The sequence below is a fragment of the Periophthalmus magnuspinnatus genome, chromosome 19 (assembly GCF_009829125.3).
Source record: "Periophthalmus magnuspinnatus isolate fPerMag1 chromosome 19, fPerMag1.2.pri, whole genome shotgun sequence".
Lineage (NCBI taxonomy): Eukaryota > Metazoa > Chordata > Actinopteri > Gobiiformes > Gobiidae > Periophthalmus > Periophthalmus magnuspinnatus.
Genome location: NC_047144.1, coordinates 4,358,244 through 4,371,833, shown reverse-complemented (window position 1 = coordinate 4,371,833; position 13,590 = coordinate 4,358,244). Strand labels below are relative to the sequence as shown.

The window sequence follows — 13,590 nt, the reverse complement described above, 5'->3', positions numbered from 1 at the left end:
ATAATGTTCAAAATTCTTACTTATGGTTTGAAAACAGGTACTGGCCCTTTAATAAACCAGAAAACAACCTTCAACATAATATAATATCTAGATTTTCGCCTTCCACGCTTCTATTTGCAGCATTATGTGTTGGTGAGTTGAGTAAAACGCAAAACCATGAGCCAATCACCAACAGATGCACTGCAAGCTGTTGTTGATAATCTTAGCAGGATGGTCCTAAAAGTGTCCTAAAGTTCATTAAAACGCAAACTTGGAAACGCTGATGTCGCTTCATAATTTTGCAGTCTTATATTTTCACTCTTATCATTTCACAGTGTTGTATATTGTTGAATCTTTTAACAGTTATTTATCTTAGTTTTGATAAAGTACTTCTATTCTCCTGCTGTTGAACTTGAACTTTGTATTGCAACATTGTAATTTCCCCAGTACTTCTCTTACCTTATGAGACTGTGTGATGGTGTGTGGTGACAAAACATGTTTAAAGAGGTGGTATTACACTTCCAAGGGGAATTAATTGTCTACTCATAACATATTTAGGTCAACATGTTTCGTTTATTGTTTTGAAAAGGCTATATTTGCAGAAAACAATGTATTAAAACTCCTCGCTATTGCGGGATAAATATTGATCAGAATCGTGCGGCTAACTGTAAAAATGGTTCAAATAGGGTCCAGGAGAGATCACTAGATTACTCAAACATGCAGAGATGACATCTAAAACCTCTTCAGGCATGTTTTTGATGAGGGAACAATGTTAAAACGCCTAAAAGTTTTGCATAATACTCCCTCTTTAATGTCTATAACTTTAGCTACATTTATTTGTTCGGATTTTCTTACCAAAAACGGTACACAAGTGCAATTACCGTATCTGATTTTCGCCTCTGTCTCTCCGCAGGGGCACGGCGGACTGGTTCGGGGTGGGTAAGGACAGCGACAGCAGCACCCAGAGATGGAGGAGGAGGAGCCTACAGCACTGCAGCCACCTGTACGGAGGCCTGAAGGCGCAGGTGATCAGGGACATGATGGTGATCAGGGACATGTCGGAGCTCCGCAGTCAGGACGACCTCTCCCTGGCCAGCACCGAGACCCCTCCCCCCCTGTACCTCCAACCGCCCCCTCACCCCTCCCACCAGCGCGAGGGCATGCAGCGGGTAGGGCAGACGGAAAAAAGACAGCGAAGAGTCACCCCCTTTTCACTGTCACCTCACCTCAGTCTTTTCCTCGTCTATCCCTTCTTCTATGTTATTTTCAAGTATTCACAATCTTGAGACGTCAAATTGCCTGCATGTTTCGTGTTTATGTTTGTCAGTTGCGAACCTTGTGCTGACGTCACCTTTGCGGTCGCGTTACTTCGTTAGAGATTGTAAAATTCATAATTAATAATCGTATTTTCTGTCCAGCTGAAGAAATATTGTTTATACTTAAAGGTGCACTATGTAGACTTTTCTGCGCCTGTGATCTGCTTGTCTCCATGGAGATGTTATTACTTTGCCTGAAATGTTCCGCAGTATGGCCTTAAACTTACTGATCTTTCATTTATTCAATTGCGTTTTTATTGCTCAAAAACATGCGTTCTTCTCGTGAATGAGCCCTCTTCTCCATAGATCTGACCTGTTTGGCCTAGTGGCGTCTCCTGTGGGATTTAATGGAATGCTTCACAAAAATGTCATATTGTGAGACATTCCAGGCAAAGCCATCTCCTGTAATTTTCTGTAATCTTATTAAAAAGTGTGTTGTAAAAGTGCATTGTTACCTTGTTAACCGTGTCCCCTCCTTATTCGTGCAGATAGTTGACCCTCTGGCACGGGGGCGGGCCTTCAGAATGACGGAGGAAGTGGACGGCCTCGGAGTCCCGCAGACGCCCGTGACCCCGGGGACCGCCTCCCTCTGCTCCTTCTCCAGCTCACGCTCCAACCTCAACCGGTTACCACGGCGACGCAAGCGTGAATCTGTCGCTGTCATGAGCCTCAAGGCCGCAGCTGCACTCATGAAGGTCCAGAATACACTCAACTCAACCTCTTCTGTGGAAGTTTATCCGAACAATGCCACAGCAAATGTGTGCCGTAATCAAAGCTAAAGGTGGAACAACCAAATATTAGAGTGCGTGACCTTTTTTTTTGGTGGCAACTTTTTTTTTTTTGGCCAGGCAGTGCACATTTATTGGGACATTGTATTAAAGGTGTGATGTTCTTTAAGGGTGAGGAGTTCAGGGACAGGTTAGTCTTATAATGTAATTGTAACGAAATGTGTATTTTAATGTGTGTTCACTGCCAAGAAAGAAAAAGAAAGAAAGAAAGGAAGGAAGGAAAGAAGAAGGAAGAAAAAGAAGAAGGAAAGATGCACTATGTAGCATTTGGTGAAGGGTGCGCTACCAGCTTTTCTGTATGCTAACAGTATCGCTTTGCCTGGAAAAGCACAATATAACATTTCACTTAGCCGTCTCTATGGTAACTAGCACGTGGCAGGCGCTGTATTAGAAAGGTACACAGTGCACCTTTAAAGCAAGTGTATGTAGTCTGTGCTCTTATTGTTTAAAAAAAGTACTACCATCACAACTGAACCTCATGTGAAGAAGCTGTAGAGGCTGCACTAGCACTGATTCATGATTGGCTGCAGGTGCCGGGGTTTAGGAAGTGACCGTTCAGATCAGAGAGAGGCATTTTAGGTTTAAAACAACTGGATTTTTAGCGTTGAAACCGACAACCCAAATGAAACTCACGTGAGGCTCAGTCCGCTTTCTGATTGAATAACTGTCTTAGGAAACGACACACCAAAGTATAACATAAATAAATGGGACGCCATGCCTAATCGTACATATAGTTCTGACCTGTAAAGTGTAAAGCGCCGACTGACGGCCGCAGGTCTGACAGCGTTCTCCAGTACAATATAGGATTTACATTTACAGTATGGGATTACACCGCACTGATATATGGCAGTAGCGAAGGGCAGATGTCAAACTACTATACGTTTAATCCAGAGCTGAACGGATGAGCGAGGGTCAGCGGATACGTGTCGTGTATTTATGTCCACTCTGACTGTGTTTCAGTAGCAGATGTTCAAGGAGAAAACTCTTACTCACGCATTATTGTTTACATATTGTTAGATTTGAGGATAATATAGATTGAAAATGTCTTCTTGCTTCATCAGGGTCGCACTATAGGTGAAGACACGGCCGGCAGATGTCGCAAGCGGAGTTTCATGCCCCCTAGTTTCTGTGAGGATGACACTGTGGACTTCCCTGATGACTTGGATACTTCATTCTTCGCCAGAGTAAGTTAATTCATTTAGGTAAAACATCCGCCTTCCTGCGCTGACCAATAAAGATAATATCATCCCCATGTCAACTAAAATCTGTTTGCTAGCTTACAATTTTGTTAAACGTTTGGCAAACCCTAGCGTATTTTAATTAACAATAAAAGCGACATTTACACAGGAGTCTTTTTATATTGCCATACTCCTCGGAGTCTTGTCGTAGTGGTTTGTTTTTAGAATGATGTTGAGCTGTATCAGAACAAATATAAGACACATAGACTAGTGTACACCCATGGACCACTATGAACCTACTGGACGACTGAAAGATTACACAGATATAAGACCACATCGTAATATAAAAGAAAGTACTATGATTCATGTTGAAAATTACATTCTATTATATATGTAAAGAGTGTTTTTTATCATCATTGTGGTATTGGAATCGTTTTTCAGTATCGAGTCTATTCCTTTGTATCAAAATCAAGTTTGAAATGTTTATATCGTGACAACACTACTTCCCTAGTATGAATATAGCATGCATGACTGTTGGAGGAAAATGTCTGTTTAATCCCTCAGTCGTCCAGGTCTGATCCATAGCAAAAGATGAAGTTTAAATCTGTCAAATGGACAAACCGTTGTAGGAGTGAAGATGTTTCTCTGCTCATCCAAGTCGCTTCTTCTGTTCTGGTCCGATTGCTGGTGGACACTGACTTATATCTATCTGAAGGGAGGGGCTAACTACACTGAAACTGTAAACATCTGTTGTCTCCAGTTTCAGCGGAAACTACTCTATTAAACCCTTAATGACCCTGTTATTGTTCTCATTGTTTTGCGTCTGAGGATGGACTTAAATCGGGGATGGATGATGTCTGATGTCCATTCCTGTTCAAGGAAGGATTGTCTTTCCTAACAAAAATAGCTTCTTTAACTCTCCTCTCAAACTATTTTTTTTCTCTGGCTAAGATCTGAACCTCACTATCTTCATTATTATGAATAATGACTATAGTGTAGCGCGTTGAGAGGCTTTGAAAAAGCGCATTACAAGTGTAAGCCATTATTATTATTATTATTCAAACGAGTGGTTAGTGTCTTTGAGATGGAGATATACAGCAGACTGGGTTCCAGAGGAGCTCTCACGCCGGTGTTAGTACATCCTCTTATGGAGTGGCTGCTTAGTTTCTCCAGTGTAACACTCACTGCAGCAATTTGACCAGAACTGACCGATTTCAACTTTGTCTTTTGCGTCGGATAAAAATGTGTAATGCTTTGTAAATCACTTAAGCATATTAAAAAGACCTTTTTAAATCCTTGCCATTGATATTTTGTGCTTATTAGTTGCTGCTAGAATATTGTCACCTCTTTTGTTTAGGAGGGTCTGCATGACGAACTGTCCAGTTATGTTGATGAAGTTTTCGAAACTCCATCTGAGGCCAACATCAACCAAACAGAAGAGACCGAGCTGACCGGGAGCCCCCTCGACCGCACTGCGCTGGAGAGAAGTCACCTCATGCTGTCAGTCGATCACTGCAAACACTAAAATATCTCAAATTATTATGGAATGAATGGTCATGACTGTTGTACTATAGGCCTCTAGAGCGAGGATGGAGGAAAGCTAAAGATGGCTCCTTGGTGCAGCCTAAAGTGCGATTAAAACAGGAAGTGGTGAGCTCCGACCCGCGACAGAGAGGGCAGAAGATCGTGGTACCGGTGAAAAAGCTATTCGCCAAAGAGAAGCGTCCGTACGGGCTCGGCATTGTGGGAAAACTCACCAACCGCACTTATCGCAAACGCATCGACAGCTACGTGAAGAGGCAGATCGAGGATATGGACGATCACAGGCAAGACCCACTTCTCATAGTCATTTTGTAATGTGTTGTTGAAGTGGGGTTTTAATTGGTTTTATTGTAAAGTGTCCTTGGGTGGCTTGAAAGGTGTCATCAAATAAATTTAATTATTATTATTAAGACATACAGTGTGGACAGTAACAGCCGAGCTCTTATTAGTGTTTGCTGCTTGATCTGTTAATCTTGACTAACTGTAGAACTGGGTCTAAAATCAAATCAATGTTTTGATTCTGCTGTCTCATTTCTGATTCTGAGGCAATTCGTCCATCCGTCTGTAACCTAAGATGTACTATACCTTCATAATAAAACGCTGAGAACATTTCCCTTTTCACACTTATAGGTTGGTTACAGATGACATCACAACATTTTATGGCCCATAATATTTAATACAGATGGGGACAGCTAAAATAAATATATATATAATGCATATTTTTGCTATACAGTGGTCCCTCGTTTATCGCGGGGGTTACATTCTAAAAATAACCCGCAGTAGGCGAAATCCGCGAAGTATCAGCTTTATTTTTTGCAATTATTCTATATGTTTTGCAGCTGTAAAACCCCTCACCACACACTTTATACACTTTTCTCACACAGGCATTAACATTTTCTCACATTTCTCTCTTGTTTAAACTCTCTCAAAGTTCAACCTTCGTAGATTTTAAACAAAAATAAGTACAGTATTACAGAATGAAACCAAAGATCAAGACATGTTTTCAGGCCCAAACATTTGGTAGAGAAATAAAAATATAGACGTTTTCCTACTCTGTAAATAAAAATGATGCTTTTAGAAATACTGCAGAACGTTTTATCGACATTGTGGGTTTTGTCGGGGAGAAAACAAATTGCAAACGTACAGCACTTCAGAGTCACACTGCGATCCAACGTTTATGTGAATTTGTCTGAACACATTCTGTACTGGACAGGAGACACGGCACGGAGGAGACTGATGGACAATGGTCTACAGTCCAACAGCCAATCAGGACGCAGGACACAACGCACGTTCATACACTGAAAAAACAAAAACAAAAAAACATGTAAAATCGCAATAAAACAGTCCGTGAAACAGCGAGAGCACGAGCGGTGAACCGGGATATAGTGAGGGACAACTGTACATACAATGAGTTCTTAGGTCAAGTCACTAACGGGCACGATCAGGTTCAACATTTGTAAATTTACCTTTTGGATATTTCATGACAAAGTACAATGTAATGCAGAGGGAAAACTGTCCCTTGCCTAAAACCCAATTATTGAAAATACAACAAAAAATTCTAACAATAAAATGTGTTTTATATGAAGAAAAAAAATAGGATCAATTACTGAGAAAATGATTAACCTCAAGTGTAAAATCAAATGTATAAATTACGTTTCTAGGCCTTTCTTTTCCTACTGGATCACATTTGTGCATTTGCTCATCACGGGGTTGGCTGTCACCATCTATGGAATCGCTCCGGTGGGATTTTCACAACACGAAACTGTCGATTCTGTGAGTGAATTTTACTGAAACAAATGTAATGTAATTAGTATTGGTTTATCAAAATAGGCATTCTTTTTTTTTTTATTTGTGCAGGTATTGAGGAACAAAGGAGTGTATGAGAATGTTCGATTTGTGCAACAGCAGAACTTTTGGATTGGTCCCAGCTCAGTAAGTAACCACCATATATGTTTGGATCATCATGTAACCAGCAGCCAGCGTTTAGTGCGTACGGTTCGACTGCTCATTTCACTAAAACATAGCTAATACCATAATATTTAAAGAGAAGCTAATGCGGAAAATCGTTTTTTTAGCTTTCTACCATGTTATAACATTGTCCCCATGCCGCCTGAAGAGGTTTTAGTGTCATCCATGCATGTTTGACTATTTTAACATCCCTCCCGGGCCCTATTTTAACCTTTCTTACGATCAGCTGTACGATCCTGTGCAAAGCTCCGCCCACAAGTCTACGTCACCCGTGCTCCCACATGACAATTCTCCAGAAATATAAAAAAGCGCGATACAAAACTCTACACAAACCCGACAAACCTGATGCGATGTGCAGTTTTTTTCATTAGCGGGATGCACGCTGATTGTGTTGTGATAGCGCTCTGAAGGGGGAGTGACTTAGTGGGGAGAGCAAAGGGAGGAGTAGTGTCAAAACAAAACTGAAACTTAGAAAACCGCTTTGTTTTTTAGCAAATATAGCATTTTCAAAAGAATAAAAGGTAACATGATGATCTAAATATGTTCTATGCTACAAGGTAATGCCCCATAGAAAATTATACTATAGTTTTTTTTGAGTTTTTAATATTTTGATGACGTTAGAGACGAGGCAACAAATATGACATACATAATTCTCGGTTGCCTTTTACCTGGTGACCGTAGTGTTAAGAAGTGCGAAAACTTGTCTGAATTAAACAATAGTTATGACTTGCCAAATAAAAATGGATGATAGTGCTTTTATTTTGTTAAACTAATACTTAAAATGCAAGAAAATGCGTCCCTGCATTACTTCTTGAACTTTTCTTTCAATTTTTTTTCCACAAACAGACACATCCGTGATAAATATTTACGTCCTGTCTCATTTTAAACCAAAAAATCGTGAAAATCGAACATGAAATCCATGTCAATCCCACATGTGCACTGTGTTTGTTTCTAGGAAGACTTAATCCATCTAGGTGCTAAGTTTTCTCCGTGTATGCGCCGAGATGAGGAGATCTACAGTCTGATGCAGGAGAAGAAGGAGAAGGAGAGAGAGTCCGGATGCTGTGTGAGAAACGATCGCTCTGGATGTCTGCAGACTTCTCAAGAGGAGTGCTCGGTCAGCCTAACTATGTACTACAAATGTATGCACAGAAACTTCAATTGATATGCAACTAAGTCTTTCTGTTTTAGAGTACTTTAGCAGTGTGGGTGAAGTGGCCTCAACACCCCAGCGCTCCCTATCTGAATGGTAAAGCGCGGCGGTACGGGGCAGTCTGCCATCAGGATCCCAGGTAACGGTAAAAGACGATGATGCAATGTCATTTTTGAAAACACTGCTTCCAGGTGAGCTTTGAACTCACAACCTCGGCATCGCTCTGCAGGTTTACCGTCTTAAAAGTACCACGCACTGACTCATATGTGGTTGAGAACGTGTTATTTGCAGCTGTTTCTGTTGAAGCGTTACGTGAACTAGTGTATTGTTGTGTTTACATTTTCTATAAAGTCAATTTATGCTGTCGGGTTTTGTAGGATTTGCCTGGAGCCGGCGTCGGTATCACCTCACGAGTGGCCTGATGACATCACCAAGTGGCCAGTGAGTACATTTACCTAATAATGGCAAAAAAAAATCAAGTCAAGTCTATTTTACATTGACTTTTGAAGGTGTTTAAAAAATATCTGTAGGTTACTGTCTTATAAGCACCACTTGAGCTGCAATTTTCTCTTAAAGTGTTTTGTTTTCTCTGTCGTTTGCACAGGTTTGTACAAAATATAACACTGGGAATCACACCAATCTTCCACACATCGACTGCACCATCACAGGCCGGCCCTGCTGCATCGGAACTAAAGGACGGTGAGCATAAAATATACAAAAAAAACCCCCAAAAAAACAACTTATCAATGAGTTATTTCCTGCGGTAAAGTGTTACTATGTTACTCTACAATCTTGTTTTGTTTTTGGCCTCATGACATATTTGATTTCTATAACATCATCAGTGTATCTCATGTTTTTGGTCAGGAAATAAACAGACTGTCCACGAACATAAATTCTTAAATGCCTTCCTATGTTACAGATGTGAAATTACTTCCAGAGAGTACTGCGAGTTCATGCACGGATACTTCCACGAAGAGGCCACTCTCTGCTCACAGGTGGGACATGGATCAGCCACAGCGTTATATATTTGAATTTTGTTTTTAGTCTTTTGTACACAATTACTTTTAGCTTTAGTGTCGAATTACTATTTTTAGCTTTGTAGTTTTAGGCAAGTTGAGTCAAGGCGAGTATTTGTACAGCACAGTTCGTACACAAACTAGTTCAAAGTGCTTCACAGAAAAAGAAAGACATTAAATGACAATACAACAAATCAAACATAAAATAATCATCATAAAAAACATTACATTAAAAAAGAAGAGGCAGAATAAAATCTTTTCAGTCGTTTGCGCAGCTAAACAGAACTGTCTGAGCCTGGATTTAAACATTGTCAAAGTCGAGTAATTTTGAAGTAAACTGTGATACATTGTTTTATCTTGCTTCATGGGACGTGTGCAGACGTGTTCTTGGACGTTGAGTTTGCTCTTTTCTGGTTTGGGGCTCTGGGATTGAAAAGTGCGACTTGGATCTTGTCTCCGCTTGTTCCCGTTTTTTGTTTTGTTTTTTATATGATGAAAATATCAATACTGCTGGTCATAGATTTGAGTAATTTTAGTCATAGTTTTAGATCGATTTCGGGTAATTATTGCTCTCACAATAACCTGCATACATCCATTCGATATGATAAAATAAATAAATAAAAAAAAATCCTTAACATTGAAGATAATAAAAACTTTTGCTTTATTTAATGTTAGTCAGACGAAATTTTACGTTGACGAAAAAGCAAAGAAATCCCTCCAGGTGAGTGTATTTGTATTTAAATTACAGACACTTCCATTCACACTGGAAGATATTTCAGAGTGTAACTTTTTGCTCTACGTGTGGCTCAAACCGGCAACCTCAGCATCGCTCCGCAGGCCACCGTCTAAGCTCCGTGCACCGACCTTTTGCACCACTATTTGACCGGTCCCTACCTGTCCTTGTCCCTTATCCTGCAGGTGGCGTGCATGGATGACGTGTGTGGTCTTCTGCCTTTTCTCAACCCGGAGATCCCAGACCAGTTCTCCAGACTGTGGCTCTCGCTCTTCCTTCACGCCGGGTAATAGCTCTCTATATTTTTCAACAGTAAGGAATGTTAGGATGTCCACCCCTGTCTCTCTATTTAGGCCTCTGTCCCCCTCGTCCCGCTTATTTTTAGAGATTGTCCCACTTTTTCATCGATTAGTGCTGCAGGATTCATTGTAATAGAATCGAAGGCGCGATTTGAACGGACCCAATTAGTAAATCACATTAAAAAACTTGCGTAAAAATGGCTAACCCTGTCATTTAGATCTGTGCAAACATATTCGAGAGTGTGATTCTTGTATTAGTTTCTCTAGTTCATAGATATGTCAGTGTTTGTGTCAACTCTCCTGCACGTTAAACAGAATCCTATTACAAAAAACACAAATCGCAAATCTAATCACAATCGCAGTGCTTTCAATCAGATATTTTCCCCAAATCATTCAGCCCCGATCATCATTAATGTCTCATATTTACAAACATTTCACAATAAAATCACTGTATCGCCTTACGGTTCAATAAATTGTAGATGGAGCATTAATGTTATTTATCGTGGGTATATTTCTTACGTATTAGTGTAGAGGTTTTTATTTTTGCTTTGTTTTGTTTCAACAATTTACAATTTTAGGCTTATTGTGTCAGTGCCATACATTTGTTTCAATATGATCTTTTTATTGTCTGTATTTCAGCAATATATCGTGCTTCAAAATGTGTTATTGTTTCAGGTCTGTGTAGAAATCAAGAGTTTTCGGTTGTACTGAAATGGTTGTAATGTGTGTTTACCTATTGTTATTCCAGTCTGTCTCTTTGCTAATGATAGAAAACAAAACTACACAAAATCATATGGTGTCGTTGCAGTTATTGTTGTCATTAAACTAAAATTTCACTTGATTTTGATACTATACGACATCATTCTAAAGTTATTCAGGAACGTTTCGATTGGTGTCTGTTGATAAACCTATTTCCCGCGACATTCAACAATATTCTCTTTTTCTACAGTTTGAGGTGGTCACCCTAGCTCATGTATTGTCTTATATTTGTATTGTTTTATATGTGTTCAGGATCCTGCATTGTCTGGTGTCAGTGCTGTTCCAGATGACCGTGCTCAGGGACCTGGAGAAGCTCACCGGCTGGCTGCGTATCTCCATCATCTACGTACTCAGCGGAATCACCGGCAATCTGGCTTCGGCCATCTTCTTACCTTACAGAGCAGAGGTAAACAGCTACATATAAGAGTAGAGTTAGACACGAGAAAAACAATTAAACGTGATTTATCTTCCCCTTCGATTGGTCATGATTTTTATATTTGGTTTTATGTTGTCTTATTAAAACTAATTTCCCAAACATAAGCGAGACTGATTTTTAATAACTGCCATTGAAACCAAACAAAAAAGGTTCATTTTGTACTACAGGCAGACACTTGACAGATGATTTACACACATTTTGGTGCCATTCTCCTGCCTGCATTGATAGGGGAATAGCGCCATCTACAGTGTGACAGTATCCCAGGTTTTTGAAAGTTGACAGGCCTCCTCGTCCCTGCTGGATTAAGGAAGCCATTGAGATCTGGAAATGACCCCACAGGACACTAGACGGGGATAAATAGAGCGTCTATCAACTTTCAAAGTGTAATTCTTTGCTTATACTTAAAAACTGAGCTTGGTTTCTATAGTGGAATTTGTTTAACTGTCAGATTTCAGATTTGTTAACTGGTTTATGGTTAATATCTCTCTATGTTATTACTGGGCATGTCCATGTGAAGCAAAAATTAGCATAAAATTCAACATCTTCTCTGTCACCGGAAATAAAAGTGAAATTATTTTTTCACTACAGCTTCAGAAAGTGGCGCCATTATTCAACCCCAAAGCTGTAAGATTAAAGTGACAAGTTTGTGGTGTCAATCCCTAAAAAAATAATCGTTCGAGATTTGTGGATCTTAAGTTTGGATCTTTAAAAAAAAAAAAAAAACAGCAAATCTCCCATAGAGTTATATAGGCTCTGGCCCCCCATCTGAAATCATAAAATGACACACAATCAGCATGAATTAGTTGCTGCTGATTCTACACTTCATGTTTTGTTGCCTCTCTCAGGTGGGGCCTGCGGGGAGTCAATTTGGGATCCTGGCCTGTCTGTTTGTGGAGCTGTTCCAGAGCTGGCAGATTCTAGAGAGGCCTTGGTGTGCCTTTGCTAAGCTGCTGGCCATTTCAGTCTTCTTCTTCTCCTTTGGTCTCCTGCCGTGGATCGACAACTTTGCGCACATCTGTGGTTTTGTATCCGGGTTCTTCCTATCCTTTGCTTTCCTGCCATACATCAGGTAAAAAAGAAGGCATAATTAAATTACTTACTTACATATTACTCCATTGTCCTCATCAAAAACATACCCAGAGTTGTTTCATTCATACATGTTTAACACACATCATTTGGAGCTTTGGAAATGTTGACAGACTAATAAAGCAGGGTTACTCAAGCATTCTAACGTGGTTTAAAGCTCACAAGAGTCAATTTTGTGTAATATAGGACCTTTAAGAGAAAGTTTACAAGGGGATGGTCTTATAAAACATGTTTTTCTATGTGCAGCTTTGGTCGCACAGACATGTACCGCAAGAGGATCCAGATCTGTATTTTCCTGCTCATCTTCCTGGGCCTACTGTCCTCCCTGGCTGTCCTCTTTTACATCTACCCCATCAAGTGTGACTGGTGCGAATACCTCACCTGCATCCCCATCACGGACAAGTTCTGTGAGAAGTACGACCTCAATGCCCACCTGCTCTGAGTTTGACTTTTGACCTATAACCTCAGGGCGGGGACAACATCTGCAGGATGAGAACATGCAGCTACTGCTCAGACTGTTGTTAGACTGACTTTACATTTTCATAGTTGTTATGGTATTATGAAGAACACATTAATGTGTACATTAATGTTAATATGCACTGACTGTTTAAAGGAAAACAGAGAAGTTGCACGAGAAAGTAAATAATGAACGATGAGTGTGATCAGTTAGCAGCTGGTCTATCTCTTACAAAACACTGCCCTCTAGCGGTGAAAAGGGCATCGAACGCTTAAGTAATTTTGCATTTAATCCTTTGGGCAGGCCTGTTTACTGTATAATGTGCCTTCCAAATTATTTGTATGCACTTAATGTTGTGTTAAACCACGTAGCCTAACTTTAAAGCACATTGGTGGATGTAGCCTATTTTCTTTACTGTCTGGTACAAAGTGAATATAGTTTTAGTTACAAATTTTGTATGTGTTTTTGTAATGAAGGCAATGCATAATTATGGTTGCGTTTTAGCTACCTTTTATTAAACACAATTTAACACCTTTGCTGTTTGTCTGACTTAATGGATCACAACAAAAAGTCTGCTATTCATTGCGTTACTAACAGTAGGCCTCTTTGCTGTCTCCACTAGAGGGCGCGCTAACATTGATAAAAGCTCAAACTGATCCAGAGGGTGATTCTTATTTGAGGACCATTGCAAACTGCCCCGTTGCCGTGTCATTAAAGGAGATTTGAATGCCATTAACTGAAGCAGGGATTTATTACCGTGCAGAACCCTTGCTTCTGGGTCTACTTTACGTCCTCATCTCACTTCAGTGCGTGCGCATTCGCATAAATAGGCCTGATTCCGGTGACATTCATTAAGTCTTGTCTAGTAATTAAGTAGGCT

At 40.1% G+C, this 13,590-nt stretch overlaps 1 protein-coding gene across 3 annotated transcripts in view; it reads left to right on the top strand.

Moving 5' to 3' along the window:
* Positions 1 to 13,243, top strand: part of rhbdf1b (rhomboid 5 homolog 1b (Drosophila)) — a 40,666-nt gene extending 27,423 nt beyond the window's left edge. Inside the window, exons 4-19 of one of the 3 annotated variants that reach the window (XM_033985293.2) lie at positions 893 to 1,148; positions 1,784 to 1,990; positions 3,145 to 3,267; positions 4,619 to 4,761; positions 4,836 to 5,087; positions 6,465 to 6,576; positions 6,661 to 6,735; positions 7,727 to 7,888; positions 7,963 to 8,063; positions 8,302 to 8,365; positions 8,529 to 8,623; positions 8,844 to 8,919; positions 9,859 to 9,959; positions 10,984 to 11,137; positions 12,013 to 12,236; positions 12,500 to 13,243. In XM_033985293.2, the coding sequence (XP_033841184.1) occupies positions 893 to 1,148; positions 1,784 to 1,990; positions 3,145 to 3,267; positions 4,619 to 4,761; positions 4,836 to 5,087; positions 6,465 to 6,576; positions 6,661 to 6,735; positions 7,727 to 7,888; positions 7,963 to 8,063; positions 8,302 to 8,365; positions 8,529 to 8,623; positions 8,844 to 8,919; positions 9,859 to 9,959; positions 10,984 to 11,137; positions 12,013 to 12,236; positions 12,500 to 12,695 (2,341 nt within the window). In that variant the 3' untranslated portion in view covers positions 12,696 to 13,243. The remainder of the gene's footprint in view (positions 1 to 892; positions 1,149 to 1,783; positions 1,991 to 3,144; positions 3,268 to 4,618; positions 4,762 to 4,835; positions 5,088 to 6,464; positions 6,577 to 6,660; positions 6,736 to 7,726; positions 7,889 to 7,962; positions 8,064 to 8,301; positions 8,366 to 8,528; positions 8,624 to 8,843; positions 8,920 to 9,858; positions 9,960 to 10,983; positions 11,138 to 12,012; positions 12,237 to 12,499) is intronic. The other 2 variants (XM_055229631.1, XM_055229630.1) reach the window with 2 other exon arrangements.
* The last annotated feature ends 347 nt before the right edge of the window (positions 13,244 to 13,590 follow it).